The sequence below is a fragment of the Lepisma saccharinum genome, chromosome 16 (assembly GCF_977018435.1).
Source record: "Lepisma saccharinum chromosome 16, izLepSacc3.1, whole genome shotgun sequence".
In the NCBI taxonomy this organism is placed as follows: domain Eukaryota; kingdom Metazoa; phylum Arthropoda; class Insecta; order Zygentoma; family Lepismatidae; genus Lepisma; species Lepisma saccharinum.
This window is the reverse complement of record NC_139244.1, coordinates 42,779,766-42,798,724: the sequence shown is the minus strand read 5'-3', so window position 1 is coordinate 42,798,724 and position 18,959 is coordinate 42,779,766. Positions and strand designations below refer to the sequence as shown.

General features: G+C 38.9%; 1 protein-coding gene across 2 annotated transcripts in view; it reads right to left on the bottom strand.

Moving 5' to 3' along the window:
• LOC146000438 (uncharacterized) overlaps window positions 1-18,959 on the bottom strand; it is a 43,885-nt gene that overhangs the window by 10,082 nt on the left and 14,844 nt on the right. For both annotated transcript variants that reach the window (XM_083138071.1, XM_083138072.1), the window contains exon 2: window positions 13,044-14,135. In XM_083138071.1, the coding sequence (XP_082994197.1) occupies window positions 13,044-13,783 (740 nt within the window). In that variant the 5' untranslated portion in view covers window positions 13,784-14,135. The remainder of the gene's footprint in view (window positions 1-13,043; window positions 14,136-18,959) is intronic.

The window sequence follows — 18,959 nt, the reverse complement described above, 5'->3', positions numbered from 1 at the left end:
TTATATAATGGTACCACGTTAGCATTTTTCCATGAATCTGGAAATGTACCCTCATTGAAGCATCTGTTTAATAAAATAGAGAAGGGAATAGCGAGAGAGGAAGCAGCATTTTTTAGGAAAATAGAAGGGATTTCATCAGGACCATTGGCACGATTTTGAGGCATTGAAGATAGGATGTGTTGCACTTCTTCTGGAGACGTGGAGAGAGACGTTAGAGAGTGACAGCAAACTGGACGGAGGTTGGGAAGGGATGAAGCCAGTGTATTCGAGGTTGTATTTATGGAGAAAAAAGAGTTAAAAAGATTAGCTTTGTCAGGGCCCTCTGCGCATACTGAGTCATGTTTTACTTTCAAAGGTATTCGGGAATTTTGCCTCCTTGAGTTGATTAGTGACCAAAAACGTTTTGGATTTGATTTGATATTGTTTGTGATGGCACCGATGTATTCCCTGTATTTGGTCTTCTGCAATTGTTTAGAGTGACGTCGTAAGTCGGTGAAAGTTTTCCGTGTGTATTCATTAGGAAAATGTTTCCAGAGATCCCAGGCCTTTTTTCGGTTTAAAAGGGCAAGCAAGAGCTCAGAGTCGAACCAGGAAGGGTATTTGCTTGATTTCGTTTTTTTTGAGTGGCACATAATCCTTCATCACTGCATGAATCACATCAGTAAGCACGTCACACGCTTCGTCGACACTTCCACTCTCCAGGATTGTCCAGGGAATGGAATCCAGCACCGAACGGATGTCACCCCAGGGTGCTTTGCGCCAAACAAGGTATTGGCGTCCAGGGGTGGAAGGTCGTTGACTTTTCAGGTGGTCCCGGAGCCAGAATACAGCGTCCAGCGATTCGTGGTCCGAAGGGATGAGATTTCTCGAAGGGGTAATGTGCGCTGAAGGGAGTGATGAGAGAATGTAGTCCAGGTTATTGTCTTTTCGTGTATTGAACATATTGTGCTGTTGAAGTCTGAGGCCATGTATGAAGTAATCCATGAAGTACGTGTCGTTCTTGTCGTTTGTAAGGCCATGCCTGGAGTCTGTCCATGTAATTGACAGATTGAAGTCTCCGAAAAGAATTACGTCGCCCATAGAGGATGCCGACAGCACAGAATCGTAGCAAGCCTCCAGAACTGCTAAGGGGCAAGTTTTGTGTGGCCTGTAAAAACAACCGATGAAAAGTTTGTTTTTCTTGCCGAGAAGCACCTCAACCCACAGAATTTCACAGTCGCGATCCAGGTCACTTCGCACCACACTTTTCCATTTGTTATTTATGCAAAGCATCACTCTCCCGCCCCTTGAGCCTCGGTCTTTCCTGTACATAGTGAAATGTTTTGAAAAAGGCAGTTCGGAATCCAGTACATTGTCATTGAGCCACGTTTCGGTTATTGCAATGCAGTCCTGCTCCAAAAATCCTCCCAATTCCGAAGTGCAGTCAGAAAGTTTATTCTTTATGCTCTGGGCATTATGATAGTATGCACTGAATTTGTTTTCCATTGGCCTGGGGCCTGGATTTAACTTAATGTCTCCACACAGCAGCACAAGGAAATTTCAGAAATAAAGAAAATCGAACCAATCGTTCCATTTGATCCTAACAAACAGATTGTTCTTATTTGCGATGGTTCACCATATGGATATGGAGCTCATCTATGCCATCGGATTAATGGTAAACTGCATACTATCGCCTGTGCATCTTCTAATTTTAATGAAATGTAGAAGAAATACGTTCAAGTTGAACCAGGGTGGCTACAAACAAGCAGAAATTAAATTCCCTGACTTTTCCAGGTTTTCCAGGACAAAATTTACATTTTTCCCTGACAATTACAAACTAAACTAAATCAATGATTTTGCAAATGAAAATCAAACTCTTACAGATCCACGCATTGTTTTGCTAAGTACCAATATTATCTTCTATGAAATTGACTTAATTTCTCTATTCTCTATGATTTAAATTCAAACTGTAAAATAGTAAATTTGGAAAATTATTAGAATTCACAAGCTAGGGAAGGATTACAGAATTTTGTCATACGCAGTAAGTTTAAAATAAAATACTTGATTATTTTTAAAGTTACGACTAAATGAGATAAGAGTGAAGAGTGATTGATTAAGAAATGCAATTTGTAATTTATCAGTCTCCTTATACATTTTCGGTATTATATGTTGATATTTCCACTGAGGTTTGGAACCCTCTGCTTGCAAGAACCATGAGTGCAGACTCATTTTTCAATGCAGAAAGCTCTCTTCTCTGTAAAGCAAACAACTTAACTCTTGCATATAAGTGAAACAATTGAATCGAACAAAATAAAGTGTCATATTTCCTTACATTATCAATGGGATTTCTGCGTCAGTACAGTATATCCAAGTGAAGTACTGTGAAATAAATGCAGTTATACCATTATTGCTGACGAAAAGGGTATGTAGGTATTAGAAATTTAACCCAAGGAATATAGGTACCTGATTTAGCTACCCACACATTAAAACAGGAACACTCTAATAATAAAAGCTTCTGAAAGTTCATATACGAGGGGCATCCTGAAAAAAGCTCCAATGGTGCCTATACACAGCACTAGTGGTCGGAGAGCGACACACACACACACACACATGCAGGCAGGAAGAAGTGGCATGTAGCTGTAATCTGGTACAGTTGCAATGCAGTCGTTTTAGGACAGTTCTAGGTTAAAGATTGCAGCTCTCATACAGTCTCCCACTGACTGCTAGGCAGCCTACATTGCACGCTCAGAATTTGGCACAGAGCCTCCAGCAATCGTGTGAGGTGTGCAGACCGGACGTCGTGAGTGATAGTATGGTCAAACGATGGTGCAGACAATTCACGGAAGGCCAATTGAATGTGCACAACCCCATACAGCTGAGTACACACGGGCCCTTTGCATCACTTCAGGTGAGAGATCTTGGACCACTCCCTGTACAGCCCTGGCCTTGAATGTACAGACTTTCATCTCTTTGTTTAACTGAAGAGGTTTCTGGCAGGACAAGGATTTGACAGCTACACTGTGGTAGAGATAGTTCCAGTCTTGGCTGTCAGACACATATACCATGGGCATACAAAATTTAGTGCCATGCTACGACAAATGCCAGAACAACGGTGGTGATTATGCCGAAAATTAGGTTAGGACTCACTGTTACTAATGCAATAAATTACAACTGATATTCTTGTTTTATTTATGCCTAATCGGTAGGGACCTTGATATTTTGTTATTTTTTTCTTTCAAATTGGTGTATTTTCTTATTTTTTACTATACGGTGTTATTTTTCCCAAAATTCACATTTTCATTTTAGCGCATTTTCTGGCAAATATCTGAAATTATACCTTCATGGTGTTTTTAAACTACTGTTTCAAATTGTAAGTCAAATGGCTTATGCCTCTTCATGAGTGTTTGATATCTTGAAAGTTATTTTGGGAAAGTTATTTTCCATACCTCTTCTTTAATTTTAAGGTAAGGATTTTAGATAATGGAATTTTCCCCGCATATACTGAAGGATGCATAATGACCATAAATGACGACGCACCCAAAAAATTAAAATCAATCAATCTCACGTGACAGATACCGATATATTATGGCACCAAAAACTGACATTATCTTTTTTTGACTTGTTAGTGGTAAGTTTCCCAAAATTCGCATTTTTGTTTTAGAACATTTTTCTGCCAAATACACCAAAACTTAATACTTCCATTGTGCTTTTAAACTATTATTTTAAATTGTAGGTCACATGGTCTACGTATTTTCGTGACAGTTTGATATGTTGGAACAGATTTTTGAGGAAATAAAAGTAAAGTGCTCCCCTGCACTTTTCCATGAAGCTGTATAGGGGTGTGGAGTTAGGGCCCCACACTTTCTTGATCACGGATGAAGGTGGGGGTGATGTGATCAGTACCATGCTTCTGGCTACCTTTATCCCTCAAAATTTCCTCAAGGTACCAGCTTCATATGATGCTAGGTTGGTGCCGGAGCAGTTTGAATAGGTGGACAACATCCCAGTTCTCCTTCTCAGGGGATCGGGCCCTGGTCTCTCGCATAGTAGTCAGATGCCCTAACGACTATGCTCCATTATGACTCGCTCGACAAATGATGATGGTGCACACTTAGCTTGGTAATTCAAAACATATCTTGTGCAACAAATACGAAGATGTGGCTCCCGTGTGACGGTAGATACACACTCGATCTCCTGTTAGAACCCTGCCACTTTGCTCTGTGATGCAAATGGTTTTGATAGAAGTTGAAAAAATCGTGGGAAATACATGATTTAATGTGGTGGTCGGAATTATTCCATGTACGTATAACTCTATAGTTTACTCTTGAGTGAAATGTCGGAAAACTTTGCATCTTCTATGTACACAAACATGGCCTAGAAAAGACAAGAATGTTGAAATTCATGGAATTTTTCGTTGTTTTAGGATACTTCTTCAAAAAAAAAATCGCTAAAAATGCCAACAATTCGCATTTTATGCTAAATTCGCATTATTCCGATATTTTGAACGGACGAAAAATGTGTTCAGACATCACTGCACATTCCTAAACACAACTTCGCAGCAATTACCACTTTTCACGGTTTTGGTGTTTGCAAAAAATCAATGTCCTTACTAATCGGAAATTACTTTCTGGCCACCCCTCGTATAAATCAGTAGATGAAAAGTGAAAATTTAGCAGGGCTGGCAGAGAAAAGTCAATTCTTAAAGAAAGTGATTTGCTTTTATGATTGAATGATTCGAGTAAATACACTGCTCGCCATTAAAATTGCAACACCCAGAAGGAAATGAGATATAAACACGAAACTTGGCAAATATGTAGTTCATAATAAGATAAGAAAATGATTACAGTTAGAGCTCGGTGGTGTGATATGTAGAACATGGTTCCATAACCCCAAGGAGCTAGTAGCGTGTACAGCCTCCACAGGCGGCAATAACTGCTGCAACACGGCGAGGCATGGACAGAATGAGTCTATCGATGTCTGCTTGCGGTATGGCATCCCAAGCGGCTTCCACACGGTGCCAGAGGTCTTCAACATTACTTGCCGGAAACCTGAGTTGGGCCAGCCGGCGACCCACCATGGACCAGACATGTTCAATTGGCGACATATCCGGCGAACGTGCTGGCCAAGGAAGCAGGGGCACGTGGTTAGCTTCCATAAATGCGAGGACATTCCTTGCAACATGGGGGCACGCGTTATCCTGTTGAAAAGTGGCATTATGCAGTGCATAGATTAATGGGACAGCAACAGGGGTGAGAAACTGTGTGATGTACCGTTGGCTGTTCAATGTCCCTTGAATGCGTACGAGACACGAACGAACACCTATGGCGATGGCACCCCTTACCATGATACCCAATGAAGGCCCTGTGTGATTATGCATGATGCAGGCATCATGAAGCCTAGTGCCACGGTGCCGCCACACGCGTGTACGTTCATCATGATGTTGTATATAGAAGTGGGATTCATCAGAGAACACTACAGCATTCCACTCCACCATCCATGCACGACGCTCTTGGCACCATCTCAGACGCAAACGCCTATGCTCTAGCGTCAGAGGAATCCGCAACAGTGGGCGCCGAGAAAAATTCCCCGGTTCGCCAAACGACGAAGCACGGTTCGTGGGGACACTGGACGTTGTAAAACATCCCGTACTTCATGCGCAATCCTCGTTGACGTGGCCGTTCTGTCTTTAAGGGCCATGCATATCAGACGTCTGTCCTCTCGTTCCATCGTCCGACGCGGACGTTGTGAACCTCAACGTCGCTCTACAGTGCCTTCCTGGACCCACTGGTTCCATACACGGATCACTGTGGATGCATTCCGTCCATACCGATCTCACGGTAGGATAATCCGCATTCACGGTATGTAACAATTCGGCCGCGATCGAACTGGGAAACCTGCTGGAATCGCTGCCGTATTCGACGACGTGGCATTGCTGACCGATTTTAACACACTACACTCACGACCATGCACTTTCACTGCTCTTCTGCACCTATCTGACCTGCTACAGGTACCACTTACCAGATGGCGTGGCAGGCGCACATGACGCATGACGGTCTTGAACACCTAATCATTTCCTTCTGCACCTCTCCTCTACACACTGTGCACATTTCGTCCGATTCCGATTACTCCTTCTGGGTGTTGCATTTTTAATGGCGAGCAGTTTATGATATTAAAATATTTACGTATTTATTATTAGTATTTTATTTCATAATATTGGACATTAACCTTACTCAGTGAGAGATTATTGACCATCTCTCACGAGTTTAAACGGACAGGACAGAGAGTGGCGTTAATTTCATTGCAATACTAGTGTTGCAGTAAATTTGAGATTGGGAGCATGCACTTGCCAATTTTATAACGTTCACCAATGCAGATTAATGTTTCACTTTTTCGTGATAATATTCAATATCCCGTTTGGTTGGATTCTTCTTGATATCTAAGAATAGTGCAATGTCATTGTAAACGTATGTTAACTTGTGTGAAACCAGTAATACGTCAGGATGATGAAAGAAAACCTTCGTTAGACTTGCTACATTAAATAAGGTAAAGTGAGCCAATAGAGTAATAAAATTCCAGCAGCATATTTGCAGTCTAAAGCTCTTCTTGTTTATGCGTGCAATTTTTGTTGGATGTTGCAGTCCATGCAATTTCTGTCGCATGTTGTACTGAGATACTTTGACGGGTGGCGATATTCGACAAAAATCGTATGTATCAATGGAACCTATTTGCTACAACGACCGACAACTATCGGACGGCACCACCTGCTCTTATCCCCTCCATCTGTTGACGACAAGTCCCCTTACTACTCCCATACGGACAAGAAAAAAATGATAATTCAATGCATTTTCCATGTAATATTTAGAGGCTTAACCTTTACTCCCATGATGATACCATATGGTATCATCAGAGTGAGGTCGTACTCGCCCGTTGATACAGTACCACATGGTATCATGGTGCTGATTACAAAATGAATGTGCTTTTTGGACCTTCATACTCTTATGTTTGGGTGGAAACTCTGACACAGATCTGGAGCAAGCCTGGGAAATTCATATTGAAGACCAATCTCCCCCCCTCTTCGCAACCTATCCATGCCACATTTCCGAACAGTGTTTCCCATTTTGGCGCATTATTAAAATTGTATGGCACCCAGGAACATGAAACATGTTTCAATCTCTTTGCAAACGCCCATTCTTTGAAGAGAATATTAAAGTTCGTGCCTTCTTCCCAAATAGCGGAAGAAGAGGGGGCAAACTCCATATTTTTATGTTTTTTCATAGAAATTCGGGGGTCGAGCCCCCAACCCCCCTCCCCCTTCCTCGGTTCGGCGTTCTGAATTGTACACGGTTGCATGCTCTGATGTTTTAGCTGCAAAACAAAACTTATCCGAAGTAGATTGCTCCCATAGTGCCAGAGTTATAACAATTTTCTGAGCAATATGCAAATTACCTATTTTTCGTAAAAAACAGTGTTTCACATTTTGGCTTATTATTCAACTTGTATGGCACCCAAGAACATGAAATACCAGGTGTTCCGTTCAAATCTCCCTAATTTCAGAGAATTGAAGAAAAACTCATAAATTTTATTTTCCATACACTAATACACCTTCACATGTGCCCCATTGGTAGCACGAACAATATCCAGTCTGTATTCAACTTCTTGCCATGTTCTCTCCAACATGTCCCCTGTTACTGTTGCAATCGTATCACGTATGCAGGTTCGTAACTCTGAGATGTTCTTCACTGGAGTCGAAAACACACGATCCTTGACGTAACCCCAGAGGAAGAAGTCCAGCGGAGTGAGGTCAGGTGAACATGGCGACCACCGTATCAGTCCATCGCGTCCAATCCAGCGATTAGGAAATGTCCAATTGAGGGACCTCCGAACATCCAGACTCCAGTGTGGGGGAGCCCCATCTTGTTTGAAGATGATGTCCGGTTGTAGAGCAACTACCTGGGGGTACACAAACTGCTCCAACATGTCCAAGTACACAGGGCCTGTTACTGTATCTTCATTGAAAACAAACGGACCGATGATCCTGTCCTTCATTAGACCACACCAAACATTCAATTTTGGGCTATCGCGGACATGTTCTCTGTACACATGTGGGTTTTCAGATCCCCAGATCCGTTTGTTATGCCGGTTGACAATCCCCGACACGTGAAACATTGCTTCGTCTGAAAACAGGACGTTGTCAAGGAAGTGAAGATTCATGTCGATACGCTGCAGCATTTCCATACCAAATTCTTTGCGACGCGGCTTATCATCTGGCTTCAATTGTTGCACAATCTGCACTTTATACAGATACAACCGAAGCCGCTTGTGCAGAACTCGATGCATTGTTGTTGGAGGCACATTGAATTGCCTAGACGCCTGGCGGTTGGATTTACTCGGGCTTCTCTGAAACCCCGCTCGAATTTCTTCCACCTTTTCTTCCGACACACGACGGCGAACTCCACCAGATTGTTTTAGGACACTGCCAGTTGTTAGAAACTTACTAAACCACAGACTAATTGACTTAGCATCAGGTGCAACTCCTCCGTACACTAGTCTGAAATTTCGTTGCGTTGCAATCACAGATTTTGTCTGAGCATACCACACCACTGCCTGTGCGCGTTGTTGAACAGTCGCCATTTTTATTTATGCGACCGTGGCGCTGCGTAGTGAGCAAACAGACAACTTGAAGTCATGAAGACAAAACTTGAAGATCTGTCCTTTCAGTTGGTGTTACAGTTATTTCACAATTCATCGTACTTCGTTCACAGTAATTAATTGAAATTAGGGAGATTTGAACGGAACACTCTGTATGTTTCATTCTCTTTGGAAACGTCCATTCTTTGCAAAGAATACTAAGGTTTGTGTCTTCTACCCAAAATAGCGGGAGAAGAGGGGGCAAACTCCAGATTGTTATGTTTTTTTTCCATTGAAATTTGGGGGACGTGCTCCCCCTTCCTCGGTCCGGTGTTCTGATTGTACACGGTTGCATGCGCTGATGTTTTAGCTGCAAAACAAAACTTATCCAAAGTAGATTGCTCCCATAGTACCAGAGTTATAACAATTTTCCTCCAAAGTGTGTTCGAATTTAAAATTCCCGCCAAGAAGCCCGGGCGAGAGAAATCTCTCTCTCCTACCATCACTGGTTTCTGGCGCCGTGGTTGTGTTGCGCATAAAAGGGGCCTAAAAGTTGAGGCGGAAACTTACGAACGAGATTTCCTGTTCCCGTGCAGAGTTCCATAACGATATCTTTAAATAAATCAATAAAAAAAAAAGAGTCAATGAAGACAAAATTCCCTGACTTTTTTGACACCTCAAATTCCCTGACTTTTCCCGGTTTGTCGCCACCCTGTGAACGTGAGGCAATGAGTGTGGTATCTGGTATTAAGAAGTTTTATAAATTTCTACTAGGTCAGAAGTTGGACATAATATCTGATGCCACTGCAATAAAATACATATTTTCTCCAGACAAAGCTGTTTCAACACATACGCCCAATAGACTTGTTCCTTGGTTTTTATTGTTATCAGCATTCAAGTACAACATAATATCCTCATCTAAAGTTCCAATAGCGGACATGTTAAGTAGACTATTATTACCAGGAGACTCTTCAATTGATATTGATGCTGTTCAATGTTGCCAAGTAGATGAGAGAAGAGGGCCAATCGCAGTAGAGGAAATCGCAAAACATACGGTAAAGATCCTCTATTCAAGCAATTACATTTATTCAGAATGGATGGCCTAAACGCTTAATGTTAGGACTGACACAGGATTGTTTGGCACCATTTTTGAAAGAAGGCAGTTTCTAGCCTATGTCCAGTTGCGTGATGTGGATGAGCAAACCAGTAATTCTGTGTTTTCTTAGAAATACTATATTACAGTTATTCCACAAACATCATCCTGGAGTAAATGCAATGAAAAGATGCTCACCTCACAGTTTTGGTGGCCAAAAATGTCCAAATATTTATTTTCATGCAGAAATGTGATATCTGCTAGGCTTCCAAACCTAAGGTTCGGAAGGGACCGAACAATAAATGGAAAAGCGCATCTTCTGTAGGAGAAAGACTCCACGTGGATTATTTCTTCTTAGCTCGTCGTAAATTCTTCATTATTGTTAAAGCTTTCAGTCGCTGGTTGGATGTTTGGCCCATGCATTCTCTCGATTCTTCTGAAATTATAAGGTGGATGCTACAGTCTTGTTCGGTAATTGGCTTACCTAAAACATTGACGTCTGACAATGGACCTGCATTTAATAGTCTTAGGTTCGAGACTTTCTGTCAACAGTACGGAATACAACATTTGACTAGTCCCCCATACCACAGTCCAAGTAATGTGTTGGCAGTCAAGGATCATCTTTACAAGATACTTCAGCAACATACTCACTTAATGCCCTTGCACCTTGATATAAAAATTTTGGAACTGTTTCTGCTGTTACGGAATTCAAGTTTAGGTGAAGAAAGAACTCTTCCTTCAGCTTCTGTATTAACTTTTACCCATAAAACTTGGTGGACAATGGAGGATAGTTGTGGAGACATTATAGGAAGTAATAAAGATCCATTTCTGCAGGCTCGAAAGCTGGAAGGCGACCAGACGAAGAGTATAGAGAAGATGATTTATCTGGGTACAATTCCCTAAATTTGTGAGAGCTGCCTTTTTTGAGGAGAATATGAGAGTGACATTAGCTGCCAAAAGCTTGGAATCTTTCCACAACTCACCTGGTCGATAGCCTGAGAGAATCTTTTCATCATTTGTTGCCAGGAAAGCTTCAAGTCTTACTTCATGTAAAAGCTTGTTTTAAGTACATTTCATGGTCAGAAGTGCTCATCAGTACTACACGCTTAGTTTTAACCTTAGCTTGCCCATGCCGTACAAAAAAATTACATACTGGGGGGTTACTCACAGGCCCACACTTCCTTTTTATCACTAACATTCAAGAAATCATTTTATTATTGAATCACTGCTTCCTTTGCTGATTCGATATGGGGAGGGAGAGAGAGAGAGAGAGAAGTACAGTGCTCTTTCTAAGAAAAGCTCCCAGTGTTTTACTCCGGGTGTATAATCTTGTTAATAAATTTGATCTAAATAAGAACATTGTTGTGTGTTTACTGAGGAGAAACTTGATAAAATTAGAGTAAGATAACTTTTAAATCCAAGGAAATCTCTATGATGGTTTGCACAGGAAAGACATTTTGCAAGTTTTGGTTTATAATAGAGTGCTGCAATGAGCGTTTTTCGCTCGAGCGGCAAATTGTTTGCATGCGCAACGCTAGATGGCGTGCAGAATTGATAGGTCTTACGCTTAAACGAGCAGAATACACTCAAACTCTCGAACCCTATTAGTATACATATTTCCGTCATTTGTCTATGGTAGTGGGCTCTCAAAAAAATAGAGCGTGAAGTAAAAGACAAAGTGAAATTGAAAAATTAGTGAACATAGTGAAATGTTAAAATGCAGTTTTGTATATCTTACTGAGATATGTAAAAATGAAATAGATGATTATGCCAAGGCTGACATTTTTATGTTTCTACCAATATTGTCACATTAAAATGATGTTTGATTGAATGTTAGAACTGCATTTTATTATTTCACAGAATATGATTACCATATTTACTCATGTATAATGTGCACTTTTTTCCAAAATTCTTGCCTCCAAAAACTGTGGTGCGTATTATGCACGGAATAATTCAGACAGCCAACATGAAACCGTACAGGGTCATTCCATGATTTTAGGACACTTGCATTGATTTTTCATGTTTACGGAACCCTATCATGTTAGATATCGTTGTAAAGCTTGAATCCTGCAGTTTCTGAATATGGATACAATATTCCATACAAGATAACGAAACTAATGTGAAATGCAGGTTGAAATAAGTTCATCAAAAAATGAAGAAACGTTCTGATTTTTATGGTACTTTGGATGAAAGAAAACATAAGGGAAAAGATAATAAAAATTTAAATGTATTACTGGCCAAATAATATGACATACATTGAGTGTGTAAAATCCTTAAAGGGAGAAATCTTGTGCTGCTAACTGGTATTTGGAAGGTCCTGAATGTGCCTCGTATAAATGTTACATTAGTCACGGAAAGAGAAAATATATATTTTGAAAAGAAGGAATGAGCAATTGAATAGGTATGACGTCATTCACTCTTGATCAGCATAGCAACAGCTTTACGACCTACAACTAAGAAAGCCATTTCTTGAAACTGGATTGTACTGCGCATTATATAAGAGATATAATTTTTTGGCACTTTTACCCATCCAAAACCAGAGTGCGCATTATACACGCGTAAATACGGTATCCTTTTCGGTAAGTGAACAATGAAGTACACGTACTTCTTGCACTGTTGATACGATATTTGTAATTGCTTAGGCAGGTCTGTCAGCATGAGTATCCATTTTACGTCCAGTCTGTTGATATTGCATACTTTCATATATATTGTAATTGCTTAGAGTGGTTTCCTACCATGCATAGGTTTTAGGTTGACAGTTATGCTTATTAGGCTCTGAAATACGGGACATTGTCAATCATTCCACTAAGAGTACGGTACAATCGAGCAAATCACGCTTGGGCATGGGAGATTCGATCGAGTATTTTGAAGTGAAAGTGGTCCAATGCAGTACTCTAATTTAGAAGGTAAATGTTCATAAGTTGTTGCTACATCAAAACGTAAGCAGGTAAATTTCCGGAACTGAACTTATGGAACAATAATCTACATTTAATTCGAAACTGCAGCTATTTCAGAAGAACTAATGCATGTGAATACGAACTTTCTTAAATAATACGAAAAATATATAGCAGTATGAGGACAGCATTTGTCAAGGGAAAGTGATTATTTCATTTAATTGTGAAATGTTTTCATTAAAATAAAGCTATGTTCTTGAGTTGAGGGATTCTGTGCATCTGATTTCACCAGCACACAGCATGCTTCCAGCCACTTTGCAGGCTGTGCTGTGACTAAGGCAATTCATTCAAGATAATAAAATAATAATAAAAAACTACGTAAGTTTAAAATATATAAAATGATTAAAGTTACTCATCTGGGTTTTTAATATCAGAACAAAAATACTCACCTGTGATTCTCTTCATTTTTCTCTTCCATATTTTCAAAACTTTTTATTTCTGGATCATTGTTCGAGACTTCACCCTGTTTACTTCGAATGTATTTTTCTGGCATTTCCTCAGCTCTGGAGAAAAATTTCTCTTTGAACTTGGTTTCTAATTCAGATTCTTCTTTTTCAAGTTTCACAAATTCTCCATCTCTTATCTCCACACATTTATGCACAGAAGTCATATTTACATCCCAATAAGATGAATTCCATACGTCAAACTGGTCCTCCTCTTGTTTCACTTTAACCTTGGATGTAATGGTGAGTTGCTTGTAGTATTCAATAGTTTTCTTAAGTAGTTCAGAATCTACTTTAACTCTCCTAATGCAAACACGAAGATTCTTTCCATCCAAAAAGTACACATTACCCAAAGATTTACATTCACGTTTCCTACCTGGATGACAAAAACTTAAATCACACTCATTTTTCACAGGAAGGCCAGTGTTGAAATCGTCATGGGGAATTTCTTCTGATTTCACCTTAGGAATTCTCAACACTTTCTGTATTTCTTCATTAGCTTGTGGGGTTAAAGTATATTTTCCTTCATGATCACTGGCACTTCCACACTTGTACACTTTAGGACTGACAGTCTCACTCTTTGTCAACCACTCATTGGTGGGTTCGTCAGATATTATATAATTTTCACTTTTATGAACAAAACCTCTCTTGAAAGCTTGTCTCAAATTTGATCTGTTTTCCATCATTAGCTTCCTTGAGTTCCCACTTTCAAATTTTGAAGTCAAATAGTAGAAATTTATATTCCACAGTTGATGGCCTTTTATTTCTCACAATATGTCTCACTGCAATACTCACTTTTGTTTTTCACAAGCATTATCTTGACACTAGAACTAACTCTTGCTTAAATCATGGTTAGACTGTATTTAGGCCTATTACTATTTGTCATTATCTGTACCAGAATGTATTTTTTGCACAATATATAATGGTATTCTTTACTTAGTACAAGAGAAGTTCATCTTTCTATTACCAATGAACTGTTTATGAAACCTGGACAAAATTATATGATCAACATTCTGTGGAAGATGGACATCTGTAAACCTGAAATTGTAGGAAAGGAACAATAGGTATTATGCATTCTACAACTAGGTCTAACGATTACAAACACACAAGGTAAAAAAAACAATAATAATAAAAAAACCTTCAAGGAATGTTTCCAATAAACATTACCTTCAAACACTTATAATCTATTCTGTACATATGGAACCCAACAAAAAAATGATGGCACCAATCTAACTTCCATTTACATGTGACAGGGTTGCCACTAACGTGCATTGTTAACAGATATGGCTTCAAAACAACAGCATGGAGTCTTGAAGGATTAAAGTACACTTTGTGTCCAGCCAGATGCGAGAATCCTGAAATCCTCCTCCCGACACCTACCTTTTCAAATGGTGACCTGGGGAAAGAGGTCTGTGTGCTGGATGGTCGCAGAAGGACAAAACTTAGCGTTGTGGTTATGGGAGTGTTACTTTACTTGTTCCCTTGGGATAACTTAAAATGATGTAGAAAAACCTATGAATGGAACGTTGAAGATTTCAGTTGTCAGAGGAAAAGTCTAAACTCTCATTTAATTAAGAATAACTTGAAGTTGAATATGTTTCAGTTTTTTCCTCCATAAGAAATGCATGGGATTCTGAAAAGCTTATTTATCATAATTTCCATATGTCGTGCCTAATGCACATTGGGTCAAAGAACAAACCCAAACTTTTCGTCTCTAGATGCCAGAGTCAGAGGTGTTAATTTTGAAGCAACCTCCCCTGACCCTCCGAGATCGCAGTCGCCCTCCACCACCCTCATCCTCCGACATCGCAGTCACCCTCGCCCCCCACCACCCTCACCAGTCAACATTGTAGTTGCCCTCGCCCTCCACCACCCTCACCGTTCGACATTGTAGTTGCCCTCACGTCAATACTAGTGGGTGGATTTTTGCATATTTGCATTTGTGCCTTGAGGAAAATTCATATGCTTCAACCGTTTCATTCATATACAGGGTGTCTCATCTAACATTGTGACCTGAAATATTTCGTGAACAACCACAAATATTTAAAAACTGCTTTCGCAGATATATAGGTATGAGAGGGGCTCATGTAATTAGTGGACACAATACGTTCAACTACATAAGGAAATACGACTTTCAACACAAACTTAGTTTTTTTTTTTAAATGGAAACTCCATTTTATTTTCAGCTCATTTGAAAGTACGGAAAAAATCATTAAGAATGGCCTTTGTTACATTATAATACATCAAGTAGTTCTTAAGTAATTGTAACCTGAAGTTGAGTGTGAAGGTGCATCCTTCACTATGCCTGTCGGCAGAACTGAGCGCAAATACCGTTGTGCATACAGTCTGCATGCTTGTGCTGCATTTTTCCTGCACTTGTCACAGATAGTGTCAGAGTCTGAAAATACTATTTTCTCAGCAACAGTTCAGACGTATGTACACTATCACAAACATCTTTTTAATTAGTGCACTTTGTTACGCCCTTGCTTTATTTGATAAATCAATTTGAAGGAAAAAATGTATAAGATGCAAAGTTTAAAAGTTGAAAACTTAAAGATTTGTCATGACCAAACGAGAAGAGTTGATTGTTCCAATGTACTAAATAAACGAACGGCAATTAAAAATTAGAAAGATGCTAATGTACTGACATTTATGTATGTAACTGATGGCAGAATGTTTAAAATTTATACTTTGTAATTAACAGTTATTTGTTAACTCAGAAAGATGTATCAGAACCTTTGAGATAATTTGTCAGAGCTTACTTATGTACAAACTACACATTTTATTGTAACCCCCAGTTGTAGGAACGTAACAACTTTCCTAAGTACAATTCATAGTATGCAGAAGAGTAACATGTTTGTTACGATACACGAATGGCGTCAAAAGGGGGATATGTATGTTACGACACACGAATCAACTTGTGAGAATGTTTGTTTCAAGCGTCAACTTCAGGTTACAATTACTTGAGATCTATTTGACGTATTTCAATGTAACAAATGCCGTTCTTAATGATTTCTTCCGTACTTTCAAATGAGCTGAAAATAAAATAGGGTTTTCATTAAAAAAACTAAGTTTGTATTGGAAATCGTACTTCCTTACGTAGTTGAACGTATTGTGTCCACTAATTACATGAGCCACTATCATGCCTATATATCTGCGAAAGCAGTTTTTCAATATTTGTTGTTGTTCACGAAATATTTCAGGTTGCAATGTTAGATGCGACACCCTGTGTATATATATCTTGATTTGGGATACTCTGGCAATGCTTTAGAGTTCATATTAAAGGCGTTAGTGCATATTTGAGATTAATATCCATATTATTGAACATACGTATTGGCAGTACTTTTCATGCAATCGTTCATTTCAAGTTTGCCTCTTTGTGTGTGTGTGTCTAATCTAAGCCATGTGGGCTGTGGTTGGATGGGTGAAGGACATCCAGTTAGTGGAAACTACTGTTTATGATAAGATCAAGAAAAACCCTCCCACATCACATCAACCAGGGACATCTAAAAGAATGAGTCACATTTGTAGGTACCATTAACAGCAGCAGGGATGCATTATCTGGTGATACGTTATCTTGTAAATCTGTGCATGTGTCCCTGCCTGAGTGACACCTGTTTGGGGGGAGGTTAAAAGGGGATTTTCTCCTTCAGCTTGCAATGTTCATTCTTTGGGGGATGAATCCCCACCCACCCACATACATACATAAATAAATATACATGCCAAGGTGGGTGCTGTCTCCACCCGTTTGAAAACCTGAACAAATTGAATAAATATTTATACACTTTATGGAAATGTTAATAGTTCAATAAATAAGTAGATATGCAGCACTTAAAGTGACCCGGAATACAACAGAACTCTGTTCCAGCAAATCTGTTTGGTGGTGGAATTCAATTCCTTCTATGATATGGCCGTAGATAGGGGTTAGGTTCACCAGAAATTTTTAGGAGGGATCAGACCATTGATAATAATATAAATAATAATAATAACAATAATAAATATTATTATACAATGTTAATCAAAATACCATAAAACTGATATAATATAATTCCATTATTATCATCATTTCATTATTATTATTATTGCTGTTATTATATCCTTGAGGAGACTTTTGTTCTCGATCCACCAGATCAACAGCATAACTGTTTTTACATTGTATTTTTTACATATAATACAATTTTCCCTATGATAATGTAAGGGTCATTCCATGTCAATTCAACCGAAAAAGAGGTTCTGGAACCTATGCTCCCAGATTATGATGAAACTTGGCACATTTAATCCTTTCATGGTGGTGAGAAACTACATATTTTTTTCTCTTAACTTGTCTGGTTTCATATCTATAGTTTCTCAAATTTTCAGTGATTCATCCTTTCTTCTATACCCAAAGCCTCAAAGTGTGAGCTGCACTGTCTTGGAAATTACAAATTATTCACTTGAAATTTCACAACAAAGTTAACCAAGTAATAAGGATTCCAGAAAAAAATATTTCAACATATCACACTTTTATTTTAGTAGACAATTAAATTAATATTATATTATTATCTGATTTTTTGGGACTGAAAACATGGTTTACTAAAATTTTAATCATCATTGAGAGGGAAAGTTGCAACACCAACACAAGTATTTTTATAATGAACTTATATGATCTAACTTACCAGAAATAAAATTTCAAAAATTTCAATCCTTTCTGAAAATGATAACTTATTTCTGAAAATTTTAAGAAATAGCTACCAGATTTTATATTTTTCAAATTAACTTAAAATCTAAGATTCTAGCTTCAAAATATTAGTGAAGCAAATGTTTGAAGCATACATTTTTAAATGATGTTTTTCTGCCTGTACAGAGCATGGGGCATTGGGGGAAGGGGGGGTGCCTCCTTCCCTGTGAAATGAAGGTCAAACAAAAAGTACATATTTCACACACATCCAGACCTCTCTGATGGCGCAGTGGTAGCGTCGTTGCCTTGTAATCAAGGGGTCCCGGGTTTGATACCCAGTGGAGGTACATAGTGGTTCGGATCCCACTTTAAAATGTAGGTCCAGTCCCGATTAACCTTACTGTGAATAAAGTGGACTTAAAACACCAAATCAATCAAATCAATTCACACACATCCTTTTTTGTCAGTCACAATCATTTGTATTTATTATTAAAAGGGTATTGCAGGGACACAATAACTTCATATCAACAGTGTGTTTCTTTCAGGGGGGCGACACTATCATTTACACCCATCTCCCCCACCAAAATAAAAGTCCTGCTGACATCCATGAATGTTTTGTTCTTATTAATTATTAGATTGAAAGCATGCCCTTATAATTCCTTATATTGGTTTATTTCCATTTATTAGGAAAAATACACATTTTAAAAAAGTAGTTGATATTCTAACTCTTAATACATTAAATGAAATTAATGAGGAATATACTTTCCATTATAAGTTGTAGATTTAATCGCTTTGGAGACTTTGTTCCCTTTGCCATCCACATTCATTTCTTTGCATAGGAATATTCCAAAAATCTATTCCATGACAGTTTGTGAATATTATGGGATGAATATTGTTTGCTGAGGTATGCTCAGATGGGATAATAGGAATAATGTTACTACTATGACATTGGAGAGACTCATGTGATGACTTTTATTCTCTTATGTTTATAGTCATATATTTGGTTAAATTGCAGCATATTTTAATGGCATTGCAAGTGAAATTCTGGTTCCAGTGGCAGCAATTGGGTTCCAAAACTAGGGGGCAAGGACAGTTTACTATCTCTTGGTAGATAAGGTTTAGCATAGCTCATTGTATTAATGCTAAGATATTTCGACTAGATATTTGGTGTCATAGGAAGGATTGTACTGCACTACTAAGCACAG